Raw genomic sequence first — 26337 nt, 5'->3', positions numbered from 1 at the left:
AGAGGCGGGACCTGAGGGAGACTCGGCGGCGGCGATAAAAAGCGGCAGCGAGGCCAGGAGAGGCCTCAGAGCAGCGGCGGCAGGCAGCGAGAGGCGGGACCTGAGGGAGACTCGGCGGCGGCGGCGAGGTACAAAAAGCGGCAGCGAGGCCAGGAGAGGCCTCAGAGCAGCGGCGGCAGGCAGCGAGAGGCGGGACCTGAGGGAGACTCGGCGGCGGCGAGGTACAAAAAGCGGCGGCGAGGCCAGGAGAGGCCTCAGAGCAGCGGCGGCAGGCAGCGAGAGGCGGGACCTGAGGGAGACTCGGCGGCGAGGTACAAAAAGCGGCAGCGAGGCCAGGAGAGGCCTCAGAGCAGCGGCGGCAGGCAGCGAGAGGCGGGACCTGAGGGAGACTCGGCGGCGGCGATAAAAAGCGGCAGCGAGGCCAGGAGAGGCCTCAGAGCAGCGGCGGCAGGCAGCGAGAGGCGGGACCTGAGGGAGACTCGGCGGCGGCGAGGCCAGGAGAGGCAATACCAAACTCCAGTCTGCGAGCTCGGTAGTTGCAGAGAGGTAAAAAGTAATCGGGGTGTGACGTCACCAGGGAGCAGGTAAGTGATTGGTTGGTGAGTATTTCTCTCTTTTCATTACAAGCTTGAATTCTGTGGTGTTAAATTTCTAGGGGCTCTGTTGTGGTGAGGACAGTTGGTAAATAAAGCGCCCTAGAGTATACCTGTAACTGGGGTACTGAATAAATTTTTAGATTAATTAAAGGAGTAAGTCATGGCAGGAGAGCTCAGACCCGTGTTCTGCTCCTCCTGCTCTATGTGGGAAATCAGGGACACTGCCAGTGTCCCTGGCGACCATGTGTGCGGGAAATGCATCCAGCTGCAGCTACTTGTAGACCGCATTGTGGCGCTCGAGCTGCGGGTGGATGAATTTTGGAGCATACGCGATGCTGAGAGGCTCGTGGATAGCAGGTTTAGCGAGTTGTTCACGCCTCAGGGTAGGGCAGCACAGGGGGTGACCATCAGGCGGAGCAACAAAGGCAGGCAGGTAGTGCAGGGAACCCCTGCGGACATCCCCCTTTCAAACAAGTATACCGCTTTGGATACTGTTGAGGGGGATGACTCACCAGGGGAAGGCAGCAGCAGCCAACTTCCTGGCACTGGCGGTGCTCCTGCTGCCCAGGAAGGGGGGAAAAAGAGTGGGAGAGCAATAGTGGTAGGGGATTCTATAGTAAGGGGAACAGATAGGCGTTTCTGTGGCCGTAGACGTGAATCCAGGATGGTTTGTTGCCTCCCTGGTGCCAGGGTCAAGGATGTCACTGAGCGGCTGCAGGGCATTCTGGAGGGGGAGGGTGAACAGCCAGTGGTCGTGGTCCACATTGGTACCAACGACATAGGTAAAAAGAGGGATGAGGTCCTGCAGCAAGAATTTAGGGAGCTAGGTGAAGGATTAAAGAGCAGGACCTCAAGGGTTGTAATCTCTGGATTACTCCCGGTGCCACGTGCTAGTAAGTATAGGAATAGGAAGATAGAACAGATGAATGCGTGGCTAAAGGGATGGTGCAGAGGGGAGGGCTTTAGTTTCCTGGATCACTGGGTCTGCTTCTGGGAAAGGTGGGACTTGTACAAGTCGGACGGTTTACACCTGAACCAGAGGGGAACCAATATCCTTGCGGGGAGGTTTGCTAGCACTGCTGGGGGGGGTTTAAACTAACTTGGCAGGGGGATGGGGTACAGAGTGGAGCTATAGTAGGGGGTGATTTACAGCCAAATACAGAGGGAAAAACTAGTCAGCTGGGAAGGCAAAGCAAATATGTGAAGGCAAAAGAGAATATGGCAGGGCTGGAAGGCATTTATTTTAATGCAAGGAGTCTTGCAAATAAGGTGGATGAACTGAAGTTGTTGTTGAACACATGGGAGTACAATATTGTTGCTATCACGGAGACATGGTTGAGGGAGGGTCAGGACTGGCAGCTCAATATTCCGGGGTATAGAATCTTCAGGCGAGACAGAGTGGGGTGTAAAAGGGGAGGGGGTGTTGCAATATTAATTAAGGAGTCAATTACTGCTGTAAGGAGGGATGATATATTAGCGGGTTCCTCTAATGAGGCCAAATGGGTAGAACTTAAAAACAAAAAGGGGGCAAGCACTTTGCTGGGAGTGTACTATAGGCCCCCAAACAGTCAGGGGGAGATAGAGGAACAGATATGTAGGCAAATCTCAGAAAAGTGCGAAAATAATAGGGTAATAATAGTGGGGGATTTCAACTTCCCCAATATAAATTGGGATAGTCAGAGTGTGAAAGGCTTAGAGGGTGCAGAATTCTTAAAGTGCATCCAGGAGAGCTTTTTGAGCCAACATGTAGAAAGTCCTACAAGAGAGGGGGCGGTACTGGACCTAATTCTGGGGAATGTAGCCGGGCAAGTGGTGGAAGTGTCAGTAGGAGAGCATTTTGGCGACAGTGACCACAATTCGGTGAGATTTAAGGTGGTCATGGAAAAAGACAAAGACGGCCCGGAAATAAGGGTTCTAAATTGGGGGAAGGCCGATTTTAATATGATAAGGCAGGATCTGGCCAAATTGGACTGGGAGCAGCTACTTATAGGAAAATCCGCATCAAAACAGTGGGAGACTTTCAGAAGGGAAATAGAGAGAGTACAACGCCAACATGTTCCTGTAAAGGTCAAGGGTGGGACCAACAAGCAAAGGGAACCTTGGATGACAAGGGATATACAAAAATGCATTAGAAATAAAAGGGGGGCTTTTGGCAGTTACAAAAGACTAAAGACGGAAGAAGCCCTAGAGGAGTATAAAAAATGCAGGGGCATACTTAAAAAAGAAATTAGGAGGGCGAGGAGGGGCCATGAAATAACACTGGCGAGCAAAATAAAGGAAAATCCTAAGATGTTTTATAAGTATATTAAGGGCAAGAGGATAACCAGGGAAAGGGTAGGGCCCATTAGGGACCAAAGTGGCAATCTGTGTGTAGAGCCAGATGATGTAGGCGGGGTTTTAAATGAATTTTTTGCATCTGTGTTCACTATGGAGAAAGGCGATGCAGACATAGAAATCGGGCAAGGGGGCTGTGACATACTTGAACATATTAGCATCGAGAGGGAGGAGGTGCTAGCGGTTTTAGCAGGCCAAAAAGTGGATAAATCCCCAGGCCCGGACGAGATGTATCCCAGACTGCTGTGGGAGGCAAAGGAGGAGATTGCAGGGGCTCTGACACAAATTTTCAGAACCTCTCTGGCCATAGGGGATGTACCAGAGGACTGGAGAACAGCTAACGTAGTACCATTATTCAAGAAGGGTAGCAGGGATAAACCAGGGAATTACAGGCCAGTGAGCCTAACATCTGTGGTAGGGAAATTATTGGAAAAAATTCTGAGGGACAAAATTAGTCTCCACTTGGAGAGGCAAGGATTAATCGGGGATAGTCAGCATGGCTTTGTCAAGGGTAAATCATGTCTGACAAATCTGATTGAATTTTTCGAGGGGGTGACTAGGGGGGTGGATGAGGGAAATGCTGTGGATGTGGTTTACATGGACTTCAGTAAAGCTTTTGACAAAGTCCCGCATAGGAGACTGGTCAAGAAGGTAAGAGCCCATGGGATCCAGGGTGCCTTGGCGCGTTGGATCCTAAACTGGCTGAGTGGCAGGAGGCAGAGGGTGATGGTCGAAGGTTGCTTTTGTGACTGGAAGCCTGTGTCCAGTGGGGTACCTCAGGGATCGGTGCTGGGTCCCTTGTTGTTTGTGATCTACATAAATGATTTGGATGAGAATGTAAAAGGTATGATCAGTAAGTTCGCAGATGACACGAAAATTGGTGGGGTGGTAAATTGTGAGGAGGAAAGCCTCAGGCTACAGGACGATATAAACGGGTTGGTCAGATGGGCGGAAAAGTGGCAAATGGAATTTAACCCTGAAAAGTGCGAGGTGATGCATTTTGGACGGACAAATAAGGCAAGGGAATACACAATGAGTGGTAGGACCCTAGGAAGTACAGAGGGTCAGAGGGACCTTGGTGTACATGTACATAGATCCCTGAAGGCAGCGGAACAGGTAGATAAGGTGGTTAAAAAGGCATATGGGATACTTGCCTTCACTAGCCGAGGCATAGAATATAAGAGCAGGGAGGTTATGATGGAGCTGTACAAAACGCTGGTGAGGCCACAGCTGGAGTACTGTGTGCAGTTCTGGTCGCCTCACTATAGGAAGGATGTGATTGCTTTGGAGAGGGTGCAGAGAAGATTCACCAGGATGCTACCTGGGATGGAGTGCCTCAGCTATGAAGAGAGGCTGGACAGGCTGGGGTTGTTTTCCTTGGAGCAAAGAAGGCTGAGGGGGGACCTGATTGAGGTGTACAAAATGATGAGGGGCATAGATAGGGTAGATAAAGAGGAACTTTTCCCCTTAGTAGGGGGGTCAATAACAAGGGGGCATAGATTCAGGGTAAGGGGCAGGAGATTTAGAGGGGATTTGAGGAGGAACTTTTTCACCCAGAGGGTGGTTGGAATGTGGAACTCAATGCCTGAAAGGGTGGTGGAGGCAGGAACCCTCACAACATTCAAGAAGCATTTGGATGAGCACTTGAAATGCCATTGCATACAAGGCTATGGACCAAATGCTGGAAAATGGGATTAGACTGGACAGGGATGGATGGGCGGCGCAGACATGATGGGCCGAAGGTCCTCTTTCTGTGCTGTAAAACTCTATGACTCTATTTAAGATTTAATCAAATTAACTCCCACGCATCGTCTAATCAGCGTACAGAATTCCCCAGCACGCCCATTTAGCTCCAGTACACCTCTATACAGCCCATAAAGGCAAATCCTGCTATCAGATACCAGAATATTATCTTCATGAAGGTGCATATTCTGTCAATTGTATAGCTACCAACCCGCGTTAGTGACAGATTGTACAGAACCTGCACTTCAATTGAACTAAAAAAAAAATGGGTGATCTAACTGAGGTGTTTATAAAGGATTTGATAAAAATAGATAGAGAGAAACTATTTTTTCTGGTGGGTGGGGTGGGGGCGGGTGCAGGGGGCTAGTCCAGAACAAGGGAGCATAACCTTAACATTAGCGCTAGGCCATTCAGAGGTGATGTCAGGAAGCACTTCTTCACACAAAGGGTAGTGGAAATCTGGAACTCGCTCCTTTAAAATGGTCGACTGAAAATGTCAAAACTGAGATTGATAGACTTTTTGTTAGGGCAAGGGTATTAAGGGATACAGAACCAAGGCGGGTAAGATGGAGTTAAGATACAGATCAGCCGCGATCTAACTGAATGGCGGAACAGGCTCGAGGGGCTGAACAGCCTCCTTCTGTATCTGCTAAGGCACCATTTAAAACAGGTGATTGAAAAGAGCAGATTCCAACTCACTGATGACAAGAAGCTGCATTTCCTCCACCTCCCCAAGCGGTAACCGTTGTTACTCACCTGCTGACAGTTGACAGATTCAGAGGCGGGCCTGCATCTTTCACGACTTGAGCACTGGACACCGGAGGAACGCTCTTTAGTGTGGGTTCTGTGAGGGGAGCACTGGGACCTAAGTTTAAAAACAAAAATAAAACATGATTCAAAATTAATCACTATTTATCAATTAAATACACTTTTTCTGCCACTAATATGACAGATTTAAAGGGTATAATAATGTTAGAGAACTTTGTTACACCATGCTTAAGTCTTAAAGGTTGTCTATTGTCATAGGGTTTCCTGCCTCTAAGTGCAGAGCAAGTAAGTCTAATTTACATTTCATATACAACAGTCGCTTAGGATTGCTTGCTGACCGACATTCAGGCAATGTCAGACCTGGAGCCCATGTTAAAATTCTCATCCTTGTTTTCAAATCCCTCCAATGGCCTTGCCCCCTCCCTAGCTCTAACTTCCTCCAACACTACAACCCTGAGATCTCTGCATTCCTCAAACTCTGGCCTATCACGCATCTCTGATTTTCATTGGCGGCCGTGCCTTCAACTGCCTGGGCCCCAAGATCTGGAATTCCCTCCCTAAACCTCTCCGCCTCTCTCTCCTCCTTTAAAACGCTCCTTAAAACCGACCTCTTTGACCAAGCTTTTGGTCACCTGTCCTAATATCGCTCGGTGTCAAATTCTGTCTGATTCCACTCCTGTGAAGCGCCTTGGGACGTTTTACTACGTTAAAGGTGCTACACAAATGCAAGTTGTTGTTGTTGATTGTGTGCTAGGAGGTTACAAATACAAATCAGATGATTTTACAACGTGCATTCTGCCTTTTGACACTTTCTGAACCGCTCAATTGTCTAACAGCTTTGGAACTAACCATCTCCAGGTGAAAAAATGCCACAGCGACCCTTCACACTTAGCGCGAGATGGACTCTCATCTGAGGCCAAAATTTTGTTGGTAGAATTGCGAATTTCAGGGAACTGGCAGGGCAGTGATCATCAAACGGCAGTGGTCCAAAGTCTTAGATATTGGTTGTCTTCCCCCTTTCCCCCCCCCATGTGTATTAACTGAAGACCACTCGTGCATTCCTGTAGCTCAGGAGCATCCCAGCTTTTTGTCTTTGTTGCCATTTGAGGTAAAGGCACGGACCCTCAAGGGGCCACATGTAAAGTTTAAACCCCATTAATTTGCAAACATAACTGATTTTGAAGTTCCGCTTTAGGATTTATCCAACGATGAGGCAACACGAAGAAGCCTCAGGGCCCCACAACATTTCAGACAGGACAAACCCAATGAGTAAGAGACACAACCAAGTCTTCGGAGGCTCGTAGGCCAGATTGCCAAGGGTTCTCAGGCCAGGGCTCGGCGTCCCCTCTCCTCCCCCATCACCACTGGCTGGTGTTAAGCACATGAAAAAAGAAAAGAAAGCCTTGCAGTTATTTTGCGACTTTCACGACCTCAGGACGTCCCAAAGCGCTTTACAGCCAATCAAGTACTTTTGATAGTGTAGCAACTGTTGCAATGTAAGAAACACAGCAGCCAATTTGTGCACAGCAAGGTCCCACAAACTGCAATGTGATAATGAGCAGATCATTTTTTTTTTTTAAAGTGATGTTGGTTGAGGGATAAATATTGGCCCCAGGACACAGAGGATAACTCCCCTGCTCTTCTTCGGAATAGTGGCCGCGGGAACTTTTAAGCCCATCCGAGGGCAGACGGGGACTTTGGTTTAAGGTCTCATCCGAAAGACGGCACCTCCGACAGTGCAGCACATATTTCAGGCGGGGGTCTGGAGCACCACATCCGTGGAATTTACTTGATTTTGATTTTATTTTTGTGAATGCGTTAATGATTTATCTTCAAACCAAGGTGCTCAGCGGCTGCGAGCCTACCCCCCACCGCCCCCAACACCCGCCTCTCTGTACCAGTCACGGTCAGTAGTTTGGTTACCTGGCGCCTGATTGGCCATCTGTCTCCGGAAAGCTGCTTGGGCAGCGGCTTCGGCAGCAGGGACACTGGTGGCCGGCTTCTCGGCAGCTGGTGCTCCATGCTTCACCGTCTTACCCATTGATTTTGGAACTGATGGGAATGGGCGTGCGGGCGGGCGGTGGGGGGGGGTGGCGGGGGAAAAGAAAAAACATTTTTGAGAAGCCATCTGTGTAAAGTTATGAAATTCCTCAACACAACAACAACTTGTATTTATCCAGCGTCTTTAACGTAGTAAAACGTCCCCAGGCGCTTCACAGGAGCGATTATCAAACAAAATTTGACACCGAGCCACATGAGGAGATATTGGGACAGGTGCCCAAAAGCTTGGTCAAAGAGGTCGGTTTTGAGGAGTGTCTTAAAGGAGAGAGAGGCCGTCAATGGAGGAGCGCAGAGATCTCGGCGGTTTTAGAGCTGGAGGAGGTTACAGAGATAGGGAAGGGCGAGGCCATGGAAGGATTTGAACACAAGGATGAGAATTTTAAATTTATGGGGTGGCCGGACCGGGAGCCAATGCGGGTCAGCGAGCACAGGGGGTGATGGGTGAATGGGACTGGGTGTGAGTTAGGACACGGGGCAGTGAGCACAGGGGGTGATGGGTGAATGGGACTGGGTGCGAGTTAGGACACGGGGCAGTGAGCACAGGGGGTGATGGGTGAACGGGACTGGGTGCGAGTTAGGACACGGGGCAGTGAGCACAGGGGGTGATGGGTGAACGGGACTTGGTGCGAGTTAGGACACGGGGCAGTGAGCACAGGGGGTGATGGGTGAACGGGACTGGGTGTGAGTTAGGACACGGGGCAGTGAGCACAGGGGGTGATGGGTGAACGGGACTTGGTGCGAGTTAGGGCACAGGGCAGTGAGCACAGGGGGTGATGGGTGAACGGGACTGGGTGTGAGTTAGGACACGGGGCAGTGAGCACAGGGGGTGATGGGTGAACGGGACTAGGTGTGAGTTAGGACACGGGGCAGTGAGCACAGGGGGTGATGGGTGAACGGGACTGGGTGTGAGTTAGGACACGGGGCAGTGAGCACAGGGGGTGATGGGTGAACGGGACTGGGTGTGAGTTAGGACACGGGGCAGTGAGCACAGGGGGTGATGGGTGAACGGGACTGGGTGCGAGTTAGGACACGGGGCAGTGAGCACAGGGGGTGATGGGTGAACGGGATTCGGTGTGAGTTAGGACACGGGGCAGTGAGCACAGGGGGTGATGGGTGAACGGGACTGGGTGTGAGTTAGGACACGGGGCAGTGAGCACAGGGGGTGATGGGTGAACGGGACTTGGTGCGAGTTAGGACACGGGGCAGTGAGCACAGGGGGTGATGGGTGAACGGGACTGGGTGTGAGTTAGGACACGGGGCAGTGAGCACAGGGGGTGATGGGTGAACGGGACTGGGTGTGAGTTAGGACACGGGGCAGTGAGCACAGGGGGTGATGGGTGAACGGGACTTGGTGCGAGTTAGGGCACAGGGCAGTGAGCACAGGGGGTGATGGGTGAACGGGACTGGGTGCGAGTTAGGACACGGGGCAGTGAGCACAGGGGGTGATGGGTGAACCGGACTAGGTGTGAGTTAGGACACGGGGCAGTGAGCACAGGGGGTGATGGGTGAACGGGACTGGGTGTGAGTTAGGACACGGGGCAGTGAGCACAGGGGGTGATGGGTGAACGGGACTGGGTGTGAGTTAGGACACGGGGCAGTGAGCACAGGGGGTGATGGGTGAACGGGACTGGGTGCGAGTTAGGACACGGGGCAGTGAGCACAGGGGGTGATGGGTGAACGGGATTCGGTGTGAGTTAGGACACGGGGCAGTGAGCACAGGGGGTGATGGGTGAACGGGACTGGGTGCGAGTTAGGACACGGGGCAGTGAGCACAGGGGGTGATGGGTGAACGGGACTGGGTGCGAGTTAGGACACGGGGCAGTGAGCACAGGGGGTGATGGGTGAACGGGACTTGGTGTGAGTTAGGACACGGGGCAGTGAGCACAGGGGGTGATGGGTGAACGGGACTGGGTGCGAGTTAGGACACGGGGCAGTCAGCACAGGGGGTGATGGGTGAACGGGACTGGGTGTGAGTTAGGACACGGGCAGCAGAGCTTTGGATGAACTGAACTTTACGGCGGGTGGAAGACGGGAGGCCAGAATGGAGAGTGTTGGGATAGTCAAGACTGGAGGTAACCGAAGCAGGTTTACTGCCGCTAGCTCGTTCTTCCTGAATCAATCATCCATAGCTTGAAGTCATCCTTCTTGTAAGTTATAATAAACGGTGAAACCTTGACTGCTACAGGATGACACTCCGCCATTGCTTCTCTAAGTTTAAGGAGGCTGTCGATTCCATTTCAACTGGAGGTTGTGCAGGGTGGGGGCAAAGAGAAGGAAAGAGCTCAAAAATGTGCTGGCATTGACTGACGACTCCTTGGTTATAGTAACCCCCACCCCCCATCCTACATCATACAGTCTTTTGATAGATGCTCCTGAACATGTCAGCTTTTAAATAACAGCAACTAAGGGGTGCTTAGAGTGTCCTTAGCAGGACCCTTGCCCTCTGAATCCAAGAGTTGAAGATTCCTACACAAGCCCAGTAAACAATTTGTACCTCATTTTTATAGCTACTTGTGAGCCCAGGACCGCTCCACCTGAAAGGTACCCAACACCTGAGAAAAGGGGGGGGGGGGGGGGGCAATGTTCCTTTAACGACCTACATTAAAGATGGGTTGGCATCTATAAACCTGTCAGATGCCGAGAGGCTGTTTCCCCTGGCTGGAGAGTCTAGAACTAGGGGTCACAGTCTCAGGATAAGGGGTCGGCCATTTAGGACTGAGTTAAGGAGAAATTTCTTCACTCAGAGGGTGGTGAATCTTTGGAATTCTCTACCCCAGAGGGCTGGGAATGCTCGGGCATTGAGTATATTCAAGACAGAGATCGATAGATTTTTGGATATTAAGGGAATCGAGGGATATGATCAGGCAGCATCTGTGGAGAGAGAAACCAAGTTAACATTTCAAGTTGATGACCTTACATCAGAATGGGGATCGAGCGAGAAAGTGAATTTGAGGTAGATCATCAGCCGTGATCTCATTGAATGGCGGAGCAGGCTCGAGGGGCCGTATGGCCTGCTCCTATTTCTTATGTTCATAGTATTTATGGGACTACACTCAGCCAAATATGACTCATCTGCTGGTTCCATATAACCTCCCCCCACTCCCACAGCCATGGCCAATCTTGGCCAGATCCAATGGCCATTTGGAGGTTAGAGAGGAGACCTGCAACTTTGGGCGTGTTTTGGAAGTATTTGGCTATTTCCATGTGAGTCTAGAGTCGTGGAATTCCTGGAAGAGTTATGGCTTGTTTAACTGGAAATTGTGTTTCGAAACAAATAAGAGGTGCCAAAGCTGTAACCACCTTCATACATCAGGTAAATCACGCAGTCAACCCTACTCCTCCAAACTCCCAAAATAAACTCCTTCCTCTTTGTACGTTTACAAACGCTATTCTGTTCAAACACCAAGTCGGAAGTTTTTCCTCTCGTGTCCCATTTGACCAAAAGCAGCCGATTGGCATAAGTGCCAATTTCCCTCAAGGAACTGGCGTGTGGGCGAAGACTGTTTGTTTAACTTGGCAGCCCTTGTTCAATTTTCTTGCACCACAGCCCACTACTGACTGCAAAAAGGCCACAGCTCAACAAAAAAGGAGGCAGACACAATACATCTTTCCCAAGTTTATACACGTGCCCACTACTGTACTGCTGTTCTGTCACAGCCTAGAGGAGAATCCAGCAGCCAAGTGCTGTATGTGACTGCAGAAACAATTCATTTGACTGCAAATCCGTCTTTCGGATGAAACGTTAAAACCAAGGCCTCATCTGCTCTCTCAGGTGGGCGCAAAAGATCCCGCGGCACTATTTCGAAGAGGAGCTGGGGCATTCCCTCCAGTGTCCTGAGCCAATATTTATCCCTCAATCAACATCACTAAAAAACAGTTTATCTGGTCATTATCACATTGCTGTTTGTGGGAGCTTGCTGTGCACAAATTGGCTGCTGCGTTTCCTACATTACAACAGTGACTCCACTTCAAAAATACTTCATTGGCTGTAAAGCGCTTTGAGACATCCTGCAGGCGTGAAAAGCGCTATAGAAATGCAAGTCTTTCTTTCTTGCAAACCACAACTACTAGTGGGAGATGGGAAAATAAGTTTCATCATTAGAAATAAGCCAGAGAGAGGCAAGCTACAGCCAGCTCCAGCCAGTAGCACTGCATAAACACATTATATCATATCTGGACAACTTTCCAGGAATCCACTTCCTTGGCAAACTGTAACAACATAAGAAATAGGGGCAGGAATAGGCCACTCGGCCCCTCGAGCCTGCTCCGCCATTCAATAAGATCATGGCTGATCTTGGGCTCAAAGCCACTTCCCTGCCCGCTCCCCTTAACCCTTCACTCCCTTATCTTGCAAAAATCTGTCTATCTACACCTTAAATGTATTCAATGACCCAGCCTCCATGGCTCTCCGGGGCAGAGAATTCCACAGATTTACGACCCTCTGAGAGAAGAAATTCCTCCTCATCTCAGTTCTAAAAGGGCGACCCTTTATTCTGAGACTGTGCCCCCGAGTTCTAGATTTCCCCATGAGGGGAAACATCCTCTCTGCATCTACCTTGTCAAGCCCCCTCAGTATCTTATATGTTTCAATAAGATCACCTTTCATTCTTCTAAATTCCAATGAGTATAGGCCCAACCTGCTCAATATTTCTTCAGAAGTCAACCCCCTCATCTCTGGAATTAACCTTGTGAACCTTCTCTGAACTGCCTCCAATGCAAGTATATCCTTCCTTAAATAAGGAGACCAAAACTGTACGCAGTACTCCAGGTGTGGTCTCACCAATACCCTGTACAGTTGTAGCAGGACTTCCCTGCTTTAATGCTCCAACCTCCTTGCAATAAAGGCCAACATTCCATTTGCCTTTTTGATTACTTGCTGTACCTGCATGCTAACTTTTTGTGTTTCATGCGCAAGGACCCCCAAGTCCCTCTGAACTGTAGCATTTTGTAATCTCTCTCCATTTAAATAATGTTTTTTTATTTTTCCTACCAAATTGGATAACCTCGCACTTTCCCACATTATACTCCATCTGCCAAATGTTTGCCCACTCACTTAGCCTGTCTATATCCCTTTGCAGATTCTGAGTCCTCTGCACAACTTGCTTTCCCACCCACCTTTGTATCATCCGCAAACTTGGCTACATTACACTCGGTCCCTTCATCCAAGTCATTAATGTAGATTGTAAATAGTTGAGGCCCCAGCACCAATCCCTGTGGCACCACACTAGTTACTGTTTGCCAACTGGAAAATGACCCATTTATCCCGACTCTTTGCTTTCTGTTAGTTAACCAATTCTCTATCCATGCTAATATATTACCCCCAACTCCGTGAGCTCTTATCTTATGCAGTAACCTTTTATGTGGCACCTTATCGAATGCCTTCTGGAAATCCAAATACACCACATCCACTGGCTCACCCTTGTCCACCCTGCTCGTTACATCCTCAAAGAACTCCAGCAAGTTTATTAAACATGATTTCCCTTTCATAAAACCATGCTGACTCTGCTTGACTGCATTATGATTTTCCAAATGCCCTGCTACTGCTTCCTTAATGAAGGACTCCAGCATTTTCCCAATGACAGATGTTAGGCCAGCTGGTCTATAGTTTCCTGCTTTCTGTCTCCCTCCTTTCTTAAATAGGGGCGCCGATTGGCCTATTCCTGCTCCTATTTCTTATGTTCTTATGTACATTTGCGGTTTTCCAAACTGCTGGGACCTCTCCAGAATCCAAGGCATTTTGGTATATTGCAACCAATGCATCCACTATCTCCGCAGCCACTTCTTTTAGGACCCTGGGATGCAGGCCATCTTTTATTTTACCAAGTGCGTTTTCCTTCGTGAGCGTGACTGTCTTTAGTTCCCCCCTCCCTATGTCCCTTGATTATCCATTATTGGGATGTTGTTGGTGTCTTCTACCGTGAAGACAGATACAAAATATTTGTTCAGAGTCTCTGCCATTACCCCATTCCCCATTATTAATTCCCCAGTCTCATCATCTAAGGGACCAATATTTACTTTAGCTACTCTCTTCCTTTTTATATACCTGTAGAAGCTCTTACTATGTTTTAATATTTTTTGCCAGTTTACTCTCATAATTCATCTCTCTATTATTTTTTTAGTCATCCTTTGCTCGTTTTTAAAAATTTCCCAATCCTCTGGCCTCCCACCAATCTTGGCAACATTGTATGCCTTCGTTTTCAATTTGATACCATCCTTTACTTCCTTAGTTAGCCACGGATGGTGCTCCCTTCTCTTAAAATCTCGGTATATCCTCTAAGTCAGGACACTCCACCCCACATTCAATAAAACATGAGGTACTATTTTTACAAACATTATATGAAAATTGCAATAGGTTTTCTATGGTAGCACAAACGATACTTCACATCTTAAAAGGTTAACATATAAAAACAGTGCAATATATTTGATCTCTCAGGCAGTCGTAAAAGATCCCACGGCTTTATTTTGAAGAAGAGTACAGGGGTTCCCCTTGGGCAATATTTATCCCTTAAGCGACATCACTTAAAAAAAAAATTAAAACTGGATTATCTGGTCATTTATTGCATTGCTATTTGTGGAAGCTTACTGTATGCAAATTGACTGCTGTGTTTTCCTACAACAGTGACTACACTTCAAAAAGTACTTCATTGGCTATGAAGCGCTTTGGTATGTTCTGAGGTGGAAGGCGCTATAGAAATGCACGTCTTTCTTGATACGACAGTACTGTGTGACCGACACCAGCAGACTTTTTATTTCACATTCTTACCTGCGGTGGCAGCGAGAGTCACGGCGGGCTGCAGTTTGCCACAGGGAGTCGACTGTGCGGTGATCAGCGCCGGCGGGAAGGAGGGCAGCCTCGCGATGGGAGAATGCCTGAACGAAGGCGCCTCCTCCAGCTCCTCGGTCTGAAGACCTTCAAGATCCAGGTGCGGCGAGGCGGAGGAGGCCTGGCTCACCTCTTCCAACTCTTCGTAACATTTTGGGGATAAGAAAGCTGACCTGGACAAATTAGCTGCAGGGAAAAATAATGGGCAGGACACAGATTAATTCTCTCAGAACAAAGAGCGAGTTGTGTTTCCTTCAAGAGAGAGACAGCGCACTGATTTTAAAGTACAGTCCCCCACCACTTATAGCGGGCGTGTTCGTGCGAACGCGATTTGCCCGCTATACGCAATGGCTGGTATAACGTGGTTAGCCCTATTGCAGTATAACAAGAATATTCCTTCCGTGTAGTGACCTTTCGTCCGGTTGTTTCCAGCTCCACTTTAACCTCCACCTTCATTTAAACGGCAGTCAGTGCTTAGTGCAAACTGTAACCCCACACCACAAGAGGGGATTAGGAGGGTTTAAGTGCACAAAAAGGTAACTGAACATTAACGAGATGTTATTTATTTCTGTTTGTTCTTGCATTCGGTGCACCTCCACGGGGTGTGAACTAGTGAGTGAGCACAGCAGCTTCTGCCCGAAATAAACAGAGCCCCATAGGCACTATAACCGGCAACTTTGAAATTGACATAACACAAATGGATAATGGCAATGTGTCCCCCGCATTAATTTTTTTCCCGGGTGCGCGGCCCATTCAGTTTCTCACGGGCGCGAAAGTTAACATTGGAAAAGCCGGTCCCGGGCTGTGCGCGACCGACAGAGCGCGCTGAGTGGCCGCACAGCTTAGGGGGAATGTTGGAGATATAAGCGACTGTCCGATTTAAACATGGACATTTTAAGACCTGGGGGACTGCATCTTGAGTTCCACGCCGGTGGTGCTCGGTATCAGCACAGAAGTCGCTGCAGCTAGCTGCACTGACCCATCAGGTTCAAGCAAATCTCTTTCCACTCCCCTTACAGGTGCCCACCCCGCCCATTTCCTCAGGATTCTATCTGCATTACCTGGTGCAGTGGATCGCACAGGTGGAGTCTGTCTTTTTGAAAGGAAGTTCCGTAGCTGGGATTGCTTCACTGGAGAAAGTTTGCCTGAAGATTAAAAAAAAGACGTGTTAAAAACACTGCACACTATCAAGGTCTGAAAGTCAATCCAGGGGTGTGTCCGTCATCTCTCCTTCAGAAGAACATAAGAAATAGGAGCAGGAGTCGGCCATTCAGCCCCTCGGGCCTGCTCCGCCATTCAATATGATCATGGCTGATCCTCGACCTCAACTTCCTATTCCTAAACTATAAGAGTAGTTCATAGAATGATACAGCACAGGAGGCCATTCAGCCCCTCGGGCCTGTGCCGGCTCTTTGAAAAAGCTCTCCCATTCATCCCACTCTCCTGCTCTTCCCCCATTGCAATTTTTTCCCTTTTAAGTGGAGATCCAATTAACCTTTTAAAAGTTATTATTGAATCTGCTTGCACCACCCTTTCAGGCAGTGCATTCCAGATCATAACTCACTGAGTAAAACATGTCATCTCCCCCCTTGCCTTTTTTGGCAATTATCTTCAATCTGTGTCCTCTGGTTACCGACCCTCCTGCCACTGGAAACAGTTTCTCCTCAAGTACTTTATGAAAACCCTTCATAATTTTGAACACCTCTATGAAATCTCCCCTTAACCTTCGCTGCTCCAAGGAGAACAATCCCATCTTCTCCAGTCTCTCCACGTAACTGAATTCCCTCATCCCTGGTACCATTGTGGTAAATCTCCTCCGCACCCTCTCCAAGGCCTTGACAGCCTTCCTAATGTGTGGTGCCAGACTCCAGCTGGGATCTAACCAGTGATGTATAAAGGTTTAGCATAACTTCCTGGCTTTTGTACTCTATGCCTCTATTTATAAAGGCAAGGGCTCTGTATGCTTTTTCAAACAGCCTGTCCTGCCACCTTCAAAGATTTATGTACGTGAACCCTGGGGAATGTTCAACTGGGAAAATCTGCCTGCTCCGGTGGAGGCTCGAGATCGGACGGCACTATTTAAAGAGCAGGAAGTTCTCCTGCTGTCTTGGCCAACATTCATCCCTCCACCTATTCCACCAAAAGAGGAAACACGTCGCGCAGTTCTGATGAAGGGTTACACCCCCAAACCTCGTCCACACTCGCCACAGGTCCTGGACTGGCTGCTGCAGTTTCTAGCATTTTGTGGTGTTTCTTTATTGCGGTTTGTGGGATCTAGCCGCATGCAACATGGCTGCCACATATACCCCGTACCGGCGACTGCACTTCAAAATAAACTCATTATGCGCAAAGTGCTTTGGGACATTTGAGCGAGATAAAGCACCTTATATATGCAACACTTGCTCAAACCAGAAGGAAATCTTGGCCAAGTGGCGCTCACTCAGCTTTAATTAGAATTACATTAAAAAAACAAGGACAGAGAAATGCAGAGCCAGTGAAAAGCCCTTTGGCATCGATCCCTTATTTTAAGGAACACCAAGCACACATCTCCCTCTCATATCGCTAAAACCTTGAATGCCTCTTCTCAACATAGGAGAAAGGTAACATAGTGGTGATGTCACTGGACTGGTAATCCAGAGGCCTAGGCGAATGAGACACGAGTCCAAATCCCACCGCGGCAGCTGGGGAATTTAAATTCAATTAAATCAATCTGGTGAATGGTAATGGTGACCATGAAACTGCTGGATTGTCGTTAAGAACCCATCTGGTTCACTAATGTCCTTTAAGGAATAACTCTGACTCCAGACCCACAGCAATGTGGTTGACTCTTAACTGCCACTCAGTTGTATTCAAGAAAGCAGCTCACCACCAACTTCAAGGGCAATTAGGGATGGGCAATAAATGCTGGCCTTGCCAGCGACACCCACATCCCGAGAATGAATTAAAAACAAGAGACCAAACCAGCTCCTTGTTAAAACTGTCAATTGACCCACATCAACTCTAGGAATCTGTCCCACTATCCTATTTTGTGTGTGGGGGGTGAAAGAGTTTTTTCTAATCACGAACCTTGCTTGGAGTTTGTGAATTTTCTCCTCTAGTCCCAAGTTCCAACAGCTTGTTGACTTAAGCGTCACTGCACCTTTCATTATATTAGAGGGTGCATCGTGTCCCCCACAAGCTAAATTTAGTCCCTTGACACACACACACTATAATTCAGAGGCCCTTTAAAGAAGTGAGACTATCCAGCAGATTCAATAGTAACACTCAAAAAAGGGAATTGGATAAATACTTGAAGGGAAAAAATTTGCAGGGCTGTGGGGAAAGAGCAGGGGGAAGTGGGACTAATTGAAGGGGTATGCCAAAGAGCCAGCACAGGCGCGATGGGCCGAATGGCCTCCTTCTGTGCTGTATCATCCTATGACTCTACGAACCTTTCTAGTGAATACAAGGTCATTTGACGATTGCTGTCGAGGCTCGAACGTGAATACTGGCCACTGGGCGAGGTGGTGGAGTGCGACCATCACATGCAGAACTGTGCCCCAGCCTTTGGGGCGGAAATTGGAGGGGGGGGGGGTGGGGGGCGCGTGTGAAGCACCGACTCCCCTTCTCGCCTGTATCAATTACAGGTGCTGGTTCAGTGGGACTTCATTGCGCAGAGCACAGCATTCGAAAAAGATGAATCCTGTCCTTAATTTCCTGTCCTTACATACCGCAGAATGCTCGCTCTGTGGTACTCAACAGGTAGGACTACTTCCGGGTCAGAACCCTGGAAATACATTAGAAATTGAGCTCCAAATCACAAATCGTTCTTTCCCCCCTCCCCCCCCCCAAATTAAATGTACAGTGGAATATTCCGTCGAGGTCTGGTGGCTGCCTTACAAATACCACTGAGGCAGAAGTGGGAGAGGAAGTCCCATCAGCACAATGAACCACAAAGACCGAGGCTGTCATCAGCCCCAAGATACCCAGACATGACCTCATGGGGCACGTTTCCGAATGTCCCCAAGTAAGGAGACCAAAAACATGCACCTACCAACAGTCAAATGCCAAACAGGCTCGAAAGATGGATTATATCGCACCTTCAATGGCCTGAGGACGTCCCAAAGCATTTCACAGCCAATGAAGTATTTTTGAAGTGGAGTCACTGTTGTAATGTAGGAAACGCGGCAGCCAATTTGCGCACAGCAAGCTCCCACAAACAGCAATGTGATAATGACAAGATAATCTGTTTTTTAGTGATGTTGGTTGAGGGATAAATATTGGCCCAGGACACTGGGGAGAACTCCCCTGCTCTTCTTCAAATAGTGGCCGCGGGATCTTTTATGTCCACCTGAGCACGCAGACGGGGCCTCGGTTTAACGTCTCATCCAAAAGATGGCACCTCAGACAGAGCAGCGCTCCCTCAGCACTGCACTGGGAGTGTCAGCCTGTATATTGTGCTCAAGGCTCTGGCGAGGATCTTAAACCAGTGACGTTCTGACTCAGAGAGTGCTACCCACTGAGCCACAGTCGACACCTATTATGGGCGTGCAATGCTTCCTCCGCACCCCTATTCAATCCCCTCCTCTCCTGAAGGTGCAGTTGTTAAGCACCCCATCAGGCCATGTCGCAGTGGAGAGCTGAACGCAACCCTGTTCTCCCCCGACATCCAGACACACACAACCTCCATAGGCCAGGAGAGTGATTGCAGTACCCCAACGACTGCACCAGCCGAGATCCGCTAATTCCGCACGGGAATCAAACCCGAGATCGTCTGAACTGTGTGGTTTAATGATACACCAAGTGGTGCCCTGACCCTCTAGCCCATAAGAGGAAGTAGGCAGGGTGTTTTTGATAAGTTGCACAGATAAACTGGGGAGTAGGGGGGGGACGAGGTAGGGGACAGAGGGTAGGATAGGGGTATGAGATTGGGCACATGCGGTATGAGAATGGCGGACAGAGGGTATGGGATGGAGGTAGGAGATGGGGGTATGGGATTGGGGACCAAGGATATGGGACAAAGGGGTATTGGATAAGGGACAGTGGGAATGGGGTAGGGCTATGGGGAAAGAGCAGGGGAGTGGGAATAATTGGATAGCTCTTTCAAAGAACGAAGACGGGCCTGATGGGCCGAATGGCCTCCTTCTGTGCGGTATAATTCTGTGATGTGATAAACACGTTGCGTTAAAAGTTCACTTCAAACAGATAAACCCTTTCCCCATGAACGAATCAGACACGATACAGCGATGATTTACCTGGGCTGCCTGACGTCACCTTTGACACTCCATCCAAGGTAGTTTTCACCAGAACATTGCGAAGCATCTCCAGCTCAGTGTCCCAGCTGAAGAAAAAGTAAACCGGGACACATACTGAATGTATGGTTAAAATGTGATTCAGAATTGGGGCAGCAGGGTTAGTTTGGGATTATTTTAGAGCTAGCACAAACACAATGGGCCCCTTCTGTGCTTAGAAGCTTCTGTATATAACCAGCTCTTTATCAAAGGCTCCGGTATAGATCTTTGCGGTTACCTTTGCAAGACTGCCAGATAAGGTTTGTCTTTGCACCAAGGCGGAATTTACAGGATTGTTCAGGCCCCACTGTGACTGTGGGGAATCTCAGCCGCCCGACGTTTAATAAGGATCAAATGAAGCACATTAATTCAGAAGACAAGGGGCAACCAAGCAAGCTTCATTCGAAGGTCAAAATCCATCCAACACAACACCCGCGAGAGCTGGGACTGTGCCAAGGCTCCGACACCTTTCTCCGAGTCAGCAATCCACCGACAAAAATAACCTGAAATCCATTTCCTCGCTCCGATCCAATTTGTTTTATTACTTAAGGACATGGTGGCATCTGCACAAGACAAATGGCTAGCATTTAACATGACTTTTGTAGGGGACAATAAAAATGACACTTTTAAAACTCTGATATAGAATAAGGTCAGCACTTGGCGGACTGCTCAACTATTATTGCAGCGCAAGTAAAAAGATTTTCCATCTTTCAGTTCAAGGTGAGGAGCCTTTCGCCTTGTCCTATACTACATTTTTCATTTGACCAGCAAGTTTCAGAATACTTTAGACGGGCAGCCGCACAGGCCACTCCGACGGAAATGCAAAAACGAAAGTGGCAAAGAGAGACACTCCTGGGCAAACACCTCGCCATCCACCAAGTCTCACCAAATACTGATACGGCACACGCTGGACAACACAAACTCCACAGACGCACATCAGGGCCAATAACTTCCCTGGAGGCGGGTGGCCAAGTCTTCAAAGAACTTGCATTTCTATAGCGCCTTTCACAACCTCGGGATGCCCCAAAGCGCTTCACAGACAATTAAGAGCTTTTGAAATGTGGTCACTGTCCTAATGTAGGAAACGCGACAGTCCATTTGCGCACAGCAAGCTCCCACAAACAGCAATGTGATAATGACCAGATAATCTGTTTTAGTGATGTTGATTGAGGGATAAATATTGGCCCCAGGACACCGGGTATAACTCAACATTCAACCGGACTCAACATTGAGTTCAACAATTTCAGACTATAACCCCTGCCCCCATTTTTCAGGCGGCTGTTGATGATTCTGCCATCCCCATTTGCAACATTTAAGCAATCTTGCCTCCTACCCCAGCACAGACTGTTCCTTCAATTCCTCCCTTCCCTCCGCTCCCCCTTTCCCAGTCTCTGTACCTGCTCCAAATCTGTTACATCTCGAACCTTTTTCCAGCTCAGATGAAAGGTCATCGACCTGAAACGTTAACTCTGTTTCTCTCTCCACGGATGCTGCCTGGCCTGCTGAGTGCTTCCAGCATTTTCTGTTATTACTGAGGATAACTCCCCTGCCCTACGTCCAAGGAATGCCATGGGATCTTTTATGTCCACCTGTTTAACGTCTCATCCAAAAGTCGACACCTCTGACAGTGCAGCACTCCCTCAGTACTGCATTGGGAGTATCATCCTAGGTTCTGTGCTCAAGTCCCTGGAGTGGGACCTGAACCCATGACCTTCTCACTCAGAGGCACGTGTGCTACCTACTGAGACACAGCTGACACCTAATGCAGCATTGAGAATCACAGAATGGTTACAGCACGGAAGGTGGTCATTCAGCCCGTCGAGCCCGTGCCGACTCTCGGCTAGTCCCACTCCCCCGCCCTTTCCCCGTAGCCCTGCAAATTTCTTTCTTTCAGATATTTATCCAACTCCCTTTTGAAAGATAAGATTGACTCTGCCTCCACCACCCTTTCAGGCAGTGCATTCCAGATCTTAACCACTCGCTGTGTAAAAAAGTTTTTCCTCATGTCGCCTTTGGTTCTTTTGCCAATCACCTTAAATCTGTGTCCTCTGGTTCTCGACCCTTTCGCCAATGGGAACAGTTTCTCTCTATCTACTCTGTCCAGACCCCTCATGATTTTGAACACCTCTATCAAATCTCCTCTCAACCTTCTCTGCTCTAAGGAGAACAACGCCAGCTTCTCTAGTCTATCCATGTAATTGAAGTCCCTCATTCCTGGAATCATTCTCGTAAATCTTTTCTGCACACTCTCTAAGGCCTTCACATCCTTCCTAAAGTGCGGTGCCCAGAATTGGACACAATACTCCAGTTGGGGCCGAAACAGTGTTTTATACAGGTTCATCATAATTTCTACACTTTTGTACGCTATACCTCTATTTATGAAGCCCAGGATCCCATAAGCCTTTTTAACTGCTTTCTCAACATGCCCTGCCACCTTCAATGGTCTCTGTTTGTGCACCCCCTTTATGATTGTACCCTTTAGTTTATATTGCCTCTCCCCATTCTTTCTACCAAAATGCATCACTTCACACTTTTCTGCATTAAATTTCATCTGCCACGTGTCCGCCCATTTCACCAGCCTGTCTTCCTAAAGTCTATCACTCTCCCCCTCACTGTTCACTATACTTCCAAGTTTTGTGTCATCTGCAAATTTTGAAATTGTGCCCTGTACACCCACGTCCAAGTCATTAATATATATCAGGAAAAGCAGTGGTCTTAGAACTGACCCCTGGGGAACACCACTCTATACCTTCCCCCAGTCCGAAAAACAACCGTTCACCACGACTCTCTGTTTCCTGTCACTTAGTCAATTTCGTATCCATGCTGCCACTGTCCCTTTTATTCCATGGGCTTCAACTTTGCTGGCAAGCCTATTATGTGGCACTTTGTCGAACGCCTTTTGGAAATCCATATACACCACGTCAACCGGATTATCTGGTTATCACATTGCTGTTTGTGGGAGCTTGCTGTGCGCAAATTGGCTGCCGTGTGTCCCACATTACAACAGTGACTGCACTCCAAAAGTACTTCATTGGCTGTAAAGCGCTTTCAGACATCCGGTGGTCCTGAAAGGCGCTATATAAATGCAAATCTTTCTTTCTTTTTCTTATCCTCATCAACCCTCTCTGTTACCTCATCAAAAAACTCGATCAAGTTGGTTAAACACGATTTGCCTTTAACAAATCTGTGCTGGCTTTCCTTAATTAATCCCCACCTATCCAAGTGACTGTTAATTTTGTCCGATTACTGTTTCTAAAAGCTTCCCCACTACGAGGTTAAACTGACTGGCCTGTAGTTGTTGGGTTTATCTTTACACCCTTTTTTGAACAATGATATAACATTTGCAATTCTCCAGTCCTCTGGCACCACCCCCATATCTATGGAGGATTGGAATATTATGGTCAGTACCTTCGCGATTTCCTCCCTCAACATCCTAGGATGCATCCCATCCACTCCTGGTGACTTTACTACTTTAAGTACAGCCAGCCTTTCTAATACCCCTTCTTTATCAATTTTTATCCTATCAAGTATCTTCACTACCCCCTCCTTCACTATGTCTATGGCAGCATCCTCTTCCTTGGTGAAGACAGATGCAAAGTACTTGTTTAGTACCTCAGCCATACCCTCGGCCTCCATGCGTAGGTCTCCTTTTTGGTCCCTAATCGGCCACACCCTCCTCTTGCTGCCCGTTTACTATTTATATGCCTATAGAAGACTTTTGGATTACCTTTTATGTTAGCTGCCATTCTATTCTCATACCCTCTCTTTGCCCCTCTTATTTTCTTTTTCACTTCTCCTCTGACCTTTCTGTATATAGCCTGATTCTCAGACGTATTTGCAACCTGACATCTGTCATACGCACTCTTTTTCTGCTTCATCATATTGGCTATCTGAGAATCTTGACTGAATGTTCTTAATAGGGAGCGATGTAAAACCTACCACAGATCGCTCTGCAGACACTTGTCACTGGGCACGCACCACTTGGAGGTCTGATTATAAATGCGGAGATTCTGCAGGCTGTTTATCAGTTCATTAATCTTCTTATCCTGCTGGTTAATGATCTCATGATGACTAGCCAATGCGTTAAACAATACTTCCCTCTCCGGTAGAAGCAAGTGCCTAGAATGAAATAGTGAAAGTTTAAAAAAATTAAAAACAGACAAAATAATAAAGATGAAACACACAGCTGCTCCTCACACGCCGGGTATATGAAAACTAAAATCACCAAACACATACTTGTAGAGAACCTTGGTTAGAGTACACGATTTACGATTTACAAGGACGATACCAGAACTGAGAGGTTCTTCCCGTCAGAAAAGATTGAACAGGCGGAGGCTCTCTTCTCTAGAAAAGAGAAGGCTGAGGGGTGACCAGATAAAGGTCTTAAGATTATGAAGGGGTTTGATAGGGTAGACGTAGAGAAGATAGACACCAACAATGTTCCCTCTCATAGTGCACAGTCCCTTTAACTGGGCGCGAGATGCATTCAAATTTTCGCGCACGAGTGGTTTCTTCCCTGTAGAAGCCGGTCAGCGGCCTGCGCGGGATCTCAAGACCACGGTGCGGCCGTGCAGCTTAGCGGGGACGTTAGCCACTAAAATCCAATAGGGAATTCAGGAGAAACATCTTTACCCAGAGAGCGGTGAGAATGTGGAACTCGCTACCACAGGGAGTGGTTGAGGCGAATAGTATAGATGCCTTTAACGGGAAGCTAGATAAACACGAGGGAGAAAGGAATAGAAGGATTTGCTGATAGGGCGAGATGAAGAGGGGTGGGAGGAGACTCGTGTGGAGCACAAACACCGGCACGGACCTGTTGGGCCCAGTGGCCTGTTCCTGGGTAATACTGCACATATACATGGAATCCAAGGGCTTTAATGGTCCTTCAATGGCTAAGTGTGAACTTGCAGCACAGGCTTTCAAACTAGAGCCCCGGAGCTAAAAGGGATCCGCAGGGTTCGATTTCCGTCTGTTTGCCAACAGATTTCTATATTTGATGACTTTAGGTGAAATCTGCTGCTGTACACAAATATTTTCCGCAATGACAGCACCGTATCCTCTGAAAATAGAAACAGAGCACAAGTTCCTGGGAGTAAGTCAACATCTGGGGTGGGGGTTCAGTGTGAAGGGGTCAATATTTGGCGGGGGGGGGGGGGGGGGAGGTCCGTGTGAAGGGGTCAATATTTGGCAGGGGGCGGGGGGGGGGATCCGTGTGAAGGGGTCAATATTGCCACACGTCTCCTCTTCTAGCCCTGCCACTCCCCCGCCCTTTCCCTGTAGCCCTGCAAACAATTTTCCTTCGGGTACTTATCCAACTCCCTTTTGAAAGCCATGAATGAATCTGCCTCCACCACCCTTTCAGGCAGTGCATTCCAGATCCTAACCACTCGCTGCGTAAAAAAAGCTTTTCCTCATGTCGCCATTGGTTCGTCTGCCAATCACCTTAAATCAGTGTCCTCTGGTTCTCGACCCTTCCGCCAATGGGAACAGTTTCTCTCTATCTACTCTGTCCGGACCCCTCATGATTTTTGAACACCTCCATCAAATTTCCTCTCAACCCCAGCTTCTCCAGTCTATCCACATAACTGAAGTCTCTCATCCCTGGAACCATTCTCGTAAATCCCTTCTAAACTAGAGAGTATGGGCAAGTAGAAAAAGGCTGCTCACACATTGGTCTAAATCCACCAGAGGGAGGTGTTATTTCCCATGCTCCAGTCCCACAACTCAAATAATGGTGCATTCAACAGGAAAACATACAAACACTAGGGCACAAATACAGCTTCAAGGGTCAGATAACAGGGGCTCACGGGCAATGTCTGGGTCAATCCCAATTTAAAGAGAGTACTTGCATTTATATAGCGGTTTTCACGACCTCAAGACATCAAGAACTCACTGCCTCAGTACTGCCCCTCCGACAGTGCGGCGCTCCCTCAGCACTGCCCCTCCGACAGTGCGGCGCTCCCTCAGTACTGCCCCTCCGACAGTGCAGCGCTCCCTCAGTACTGCCCCTCCGACAGTGCGGCGCTCCCTCAGTACTGCCTCTCCGACAGTGCGGCTCTCCCTCAGTACTGCCCCTCCGACAGTGCGTCGCTCCCTCAATACTGCCCCTCTGACAGTGCGGCGCTCCCTCAGTACTGCCCCTCCGACAGTGCGGCGCTCCCTCAGTACTGCCCCTCCGACAGAGCGGCACTCCCTCAGTACTGCCCCTCCAAAAGTGCGGCACTCCCTCAGTACTGCCCCTCCAACAGTGCAGCACTCCCTCAGTACTGCCCCTCCGACAGTGCAGCACTCCCTCAGTACTGCCCCTCCGACAGTGCAGCACTCCCTCAGTACTGCCCCTCCGACAGTGCAGCACTCCCTCAGTACTGCCCCTCCGACAGTGCAGCGCTCCCTCAGCCTAGCTTCTGCGCTCAAGTCTCTGGAGCGCGGACTTAAACCCACGACCTTCTGACTCAGAAGAGCATGCTAGCCACTGAGCCACGGCCGGCACCGTATTCTAAAGCCGAGGCACATTTCCAAGCTCTGTGCCGAGACCCACTTACTTGTGTTTCTTGTTCTTTTCCTGGTATTGCTCCCATTCCATATCCAACACATCATTAACATCCCGTACTGCAAACTTCACATACTGATGTAAACGGCGAATTTCCTGCAAGCCAAAGAGTCCTGTACGTTACTTTTATGTTTTTCCCCCCAATCAACTTTCTAGAGCAAGAAAAAACGCTCGGCAGTAAATATAAAAGAG

General features: G+C 48.6%; 1 protein-coding gene across 1 annotated transcript in view; it reads right to left on the bottom strand.

Annotated features, from left to right (window-relative positions):
- nup214 (nucleoporin 214) overlaps positions 1-26337 on the bottom strand; it is a 159804-nt gene that overhangs the window by 62036 nt on the left and 71431 nt on the right. Inside the window, 7 exon segments of the mRNA XM_085965133.1 lie at positions 5430-5538; positions 7365-7493; positions 14266-14511; positions 15387-15470; positions 19560-19645; positions 23535-23714; positions 26138-26241. Coding sequence (XP_085821259.1) covers positions 5430-5538; positions 7365-7493; positions 14266-14511; positions 15387-15470; positions 19560-19645; positions 23535-23714; positions 26138-26241 — 938 coding nt within the window.

Source organism: Somniosus microcephalus, chromosome 23 (assembly GCF_052327205.1).
Source record: "Somniosus microcephalus isolate GS21.2 chromosome 23, FLI_Smic_1.0, whole genome shotgun sequence".
NCBI lineage: Eukaryota > Metazoa > Chordata > Chondrichthyes > Squaliformes > Somniosidae > Somniosus > Somniosus microcephalus.
This window is presented reverse-complemented; position numbering and strand designations above follow the sequence as displayed.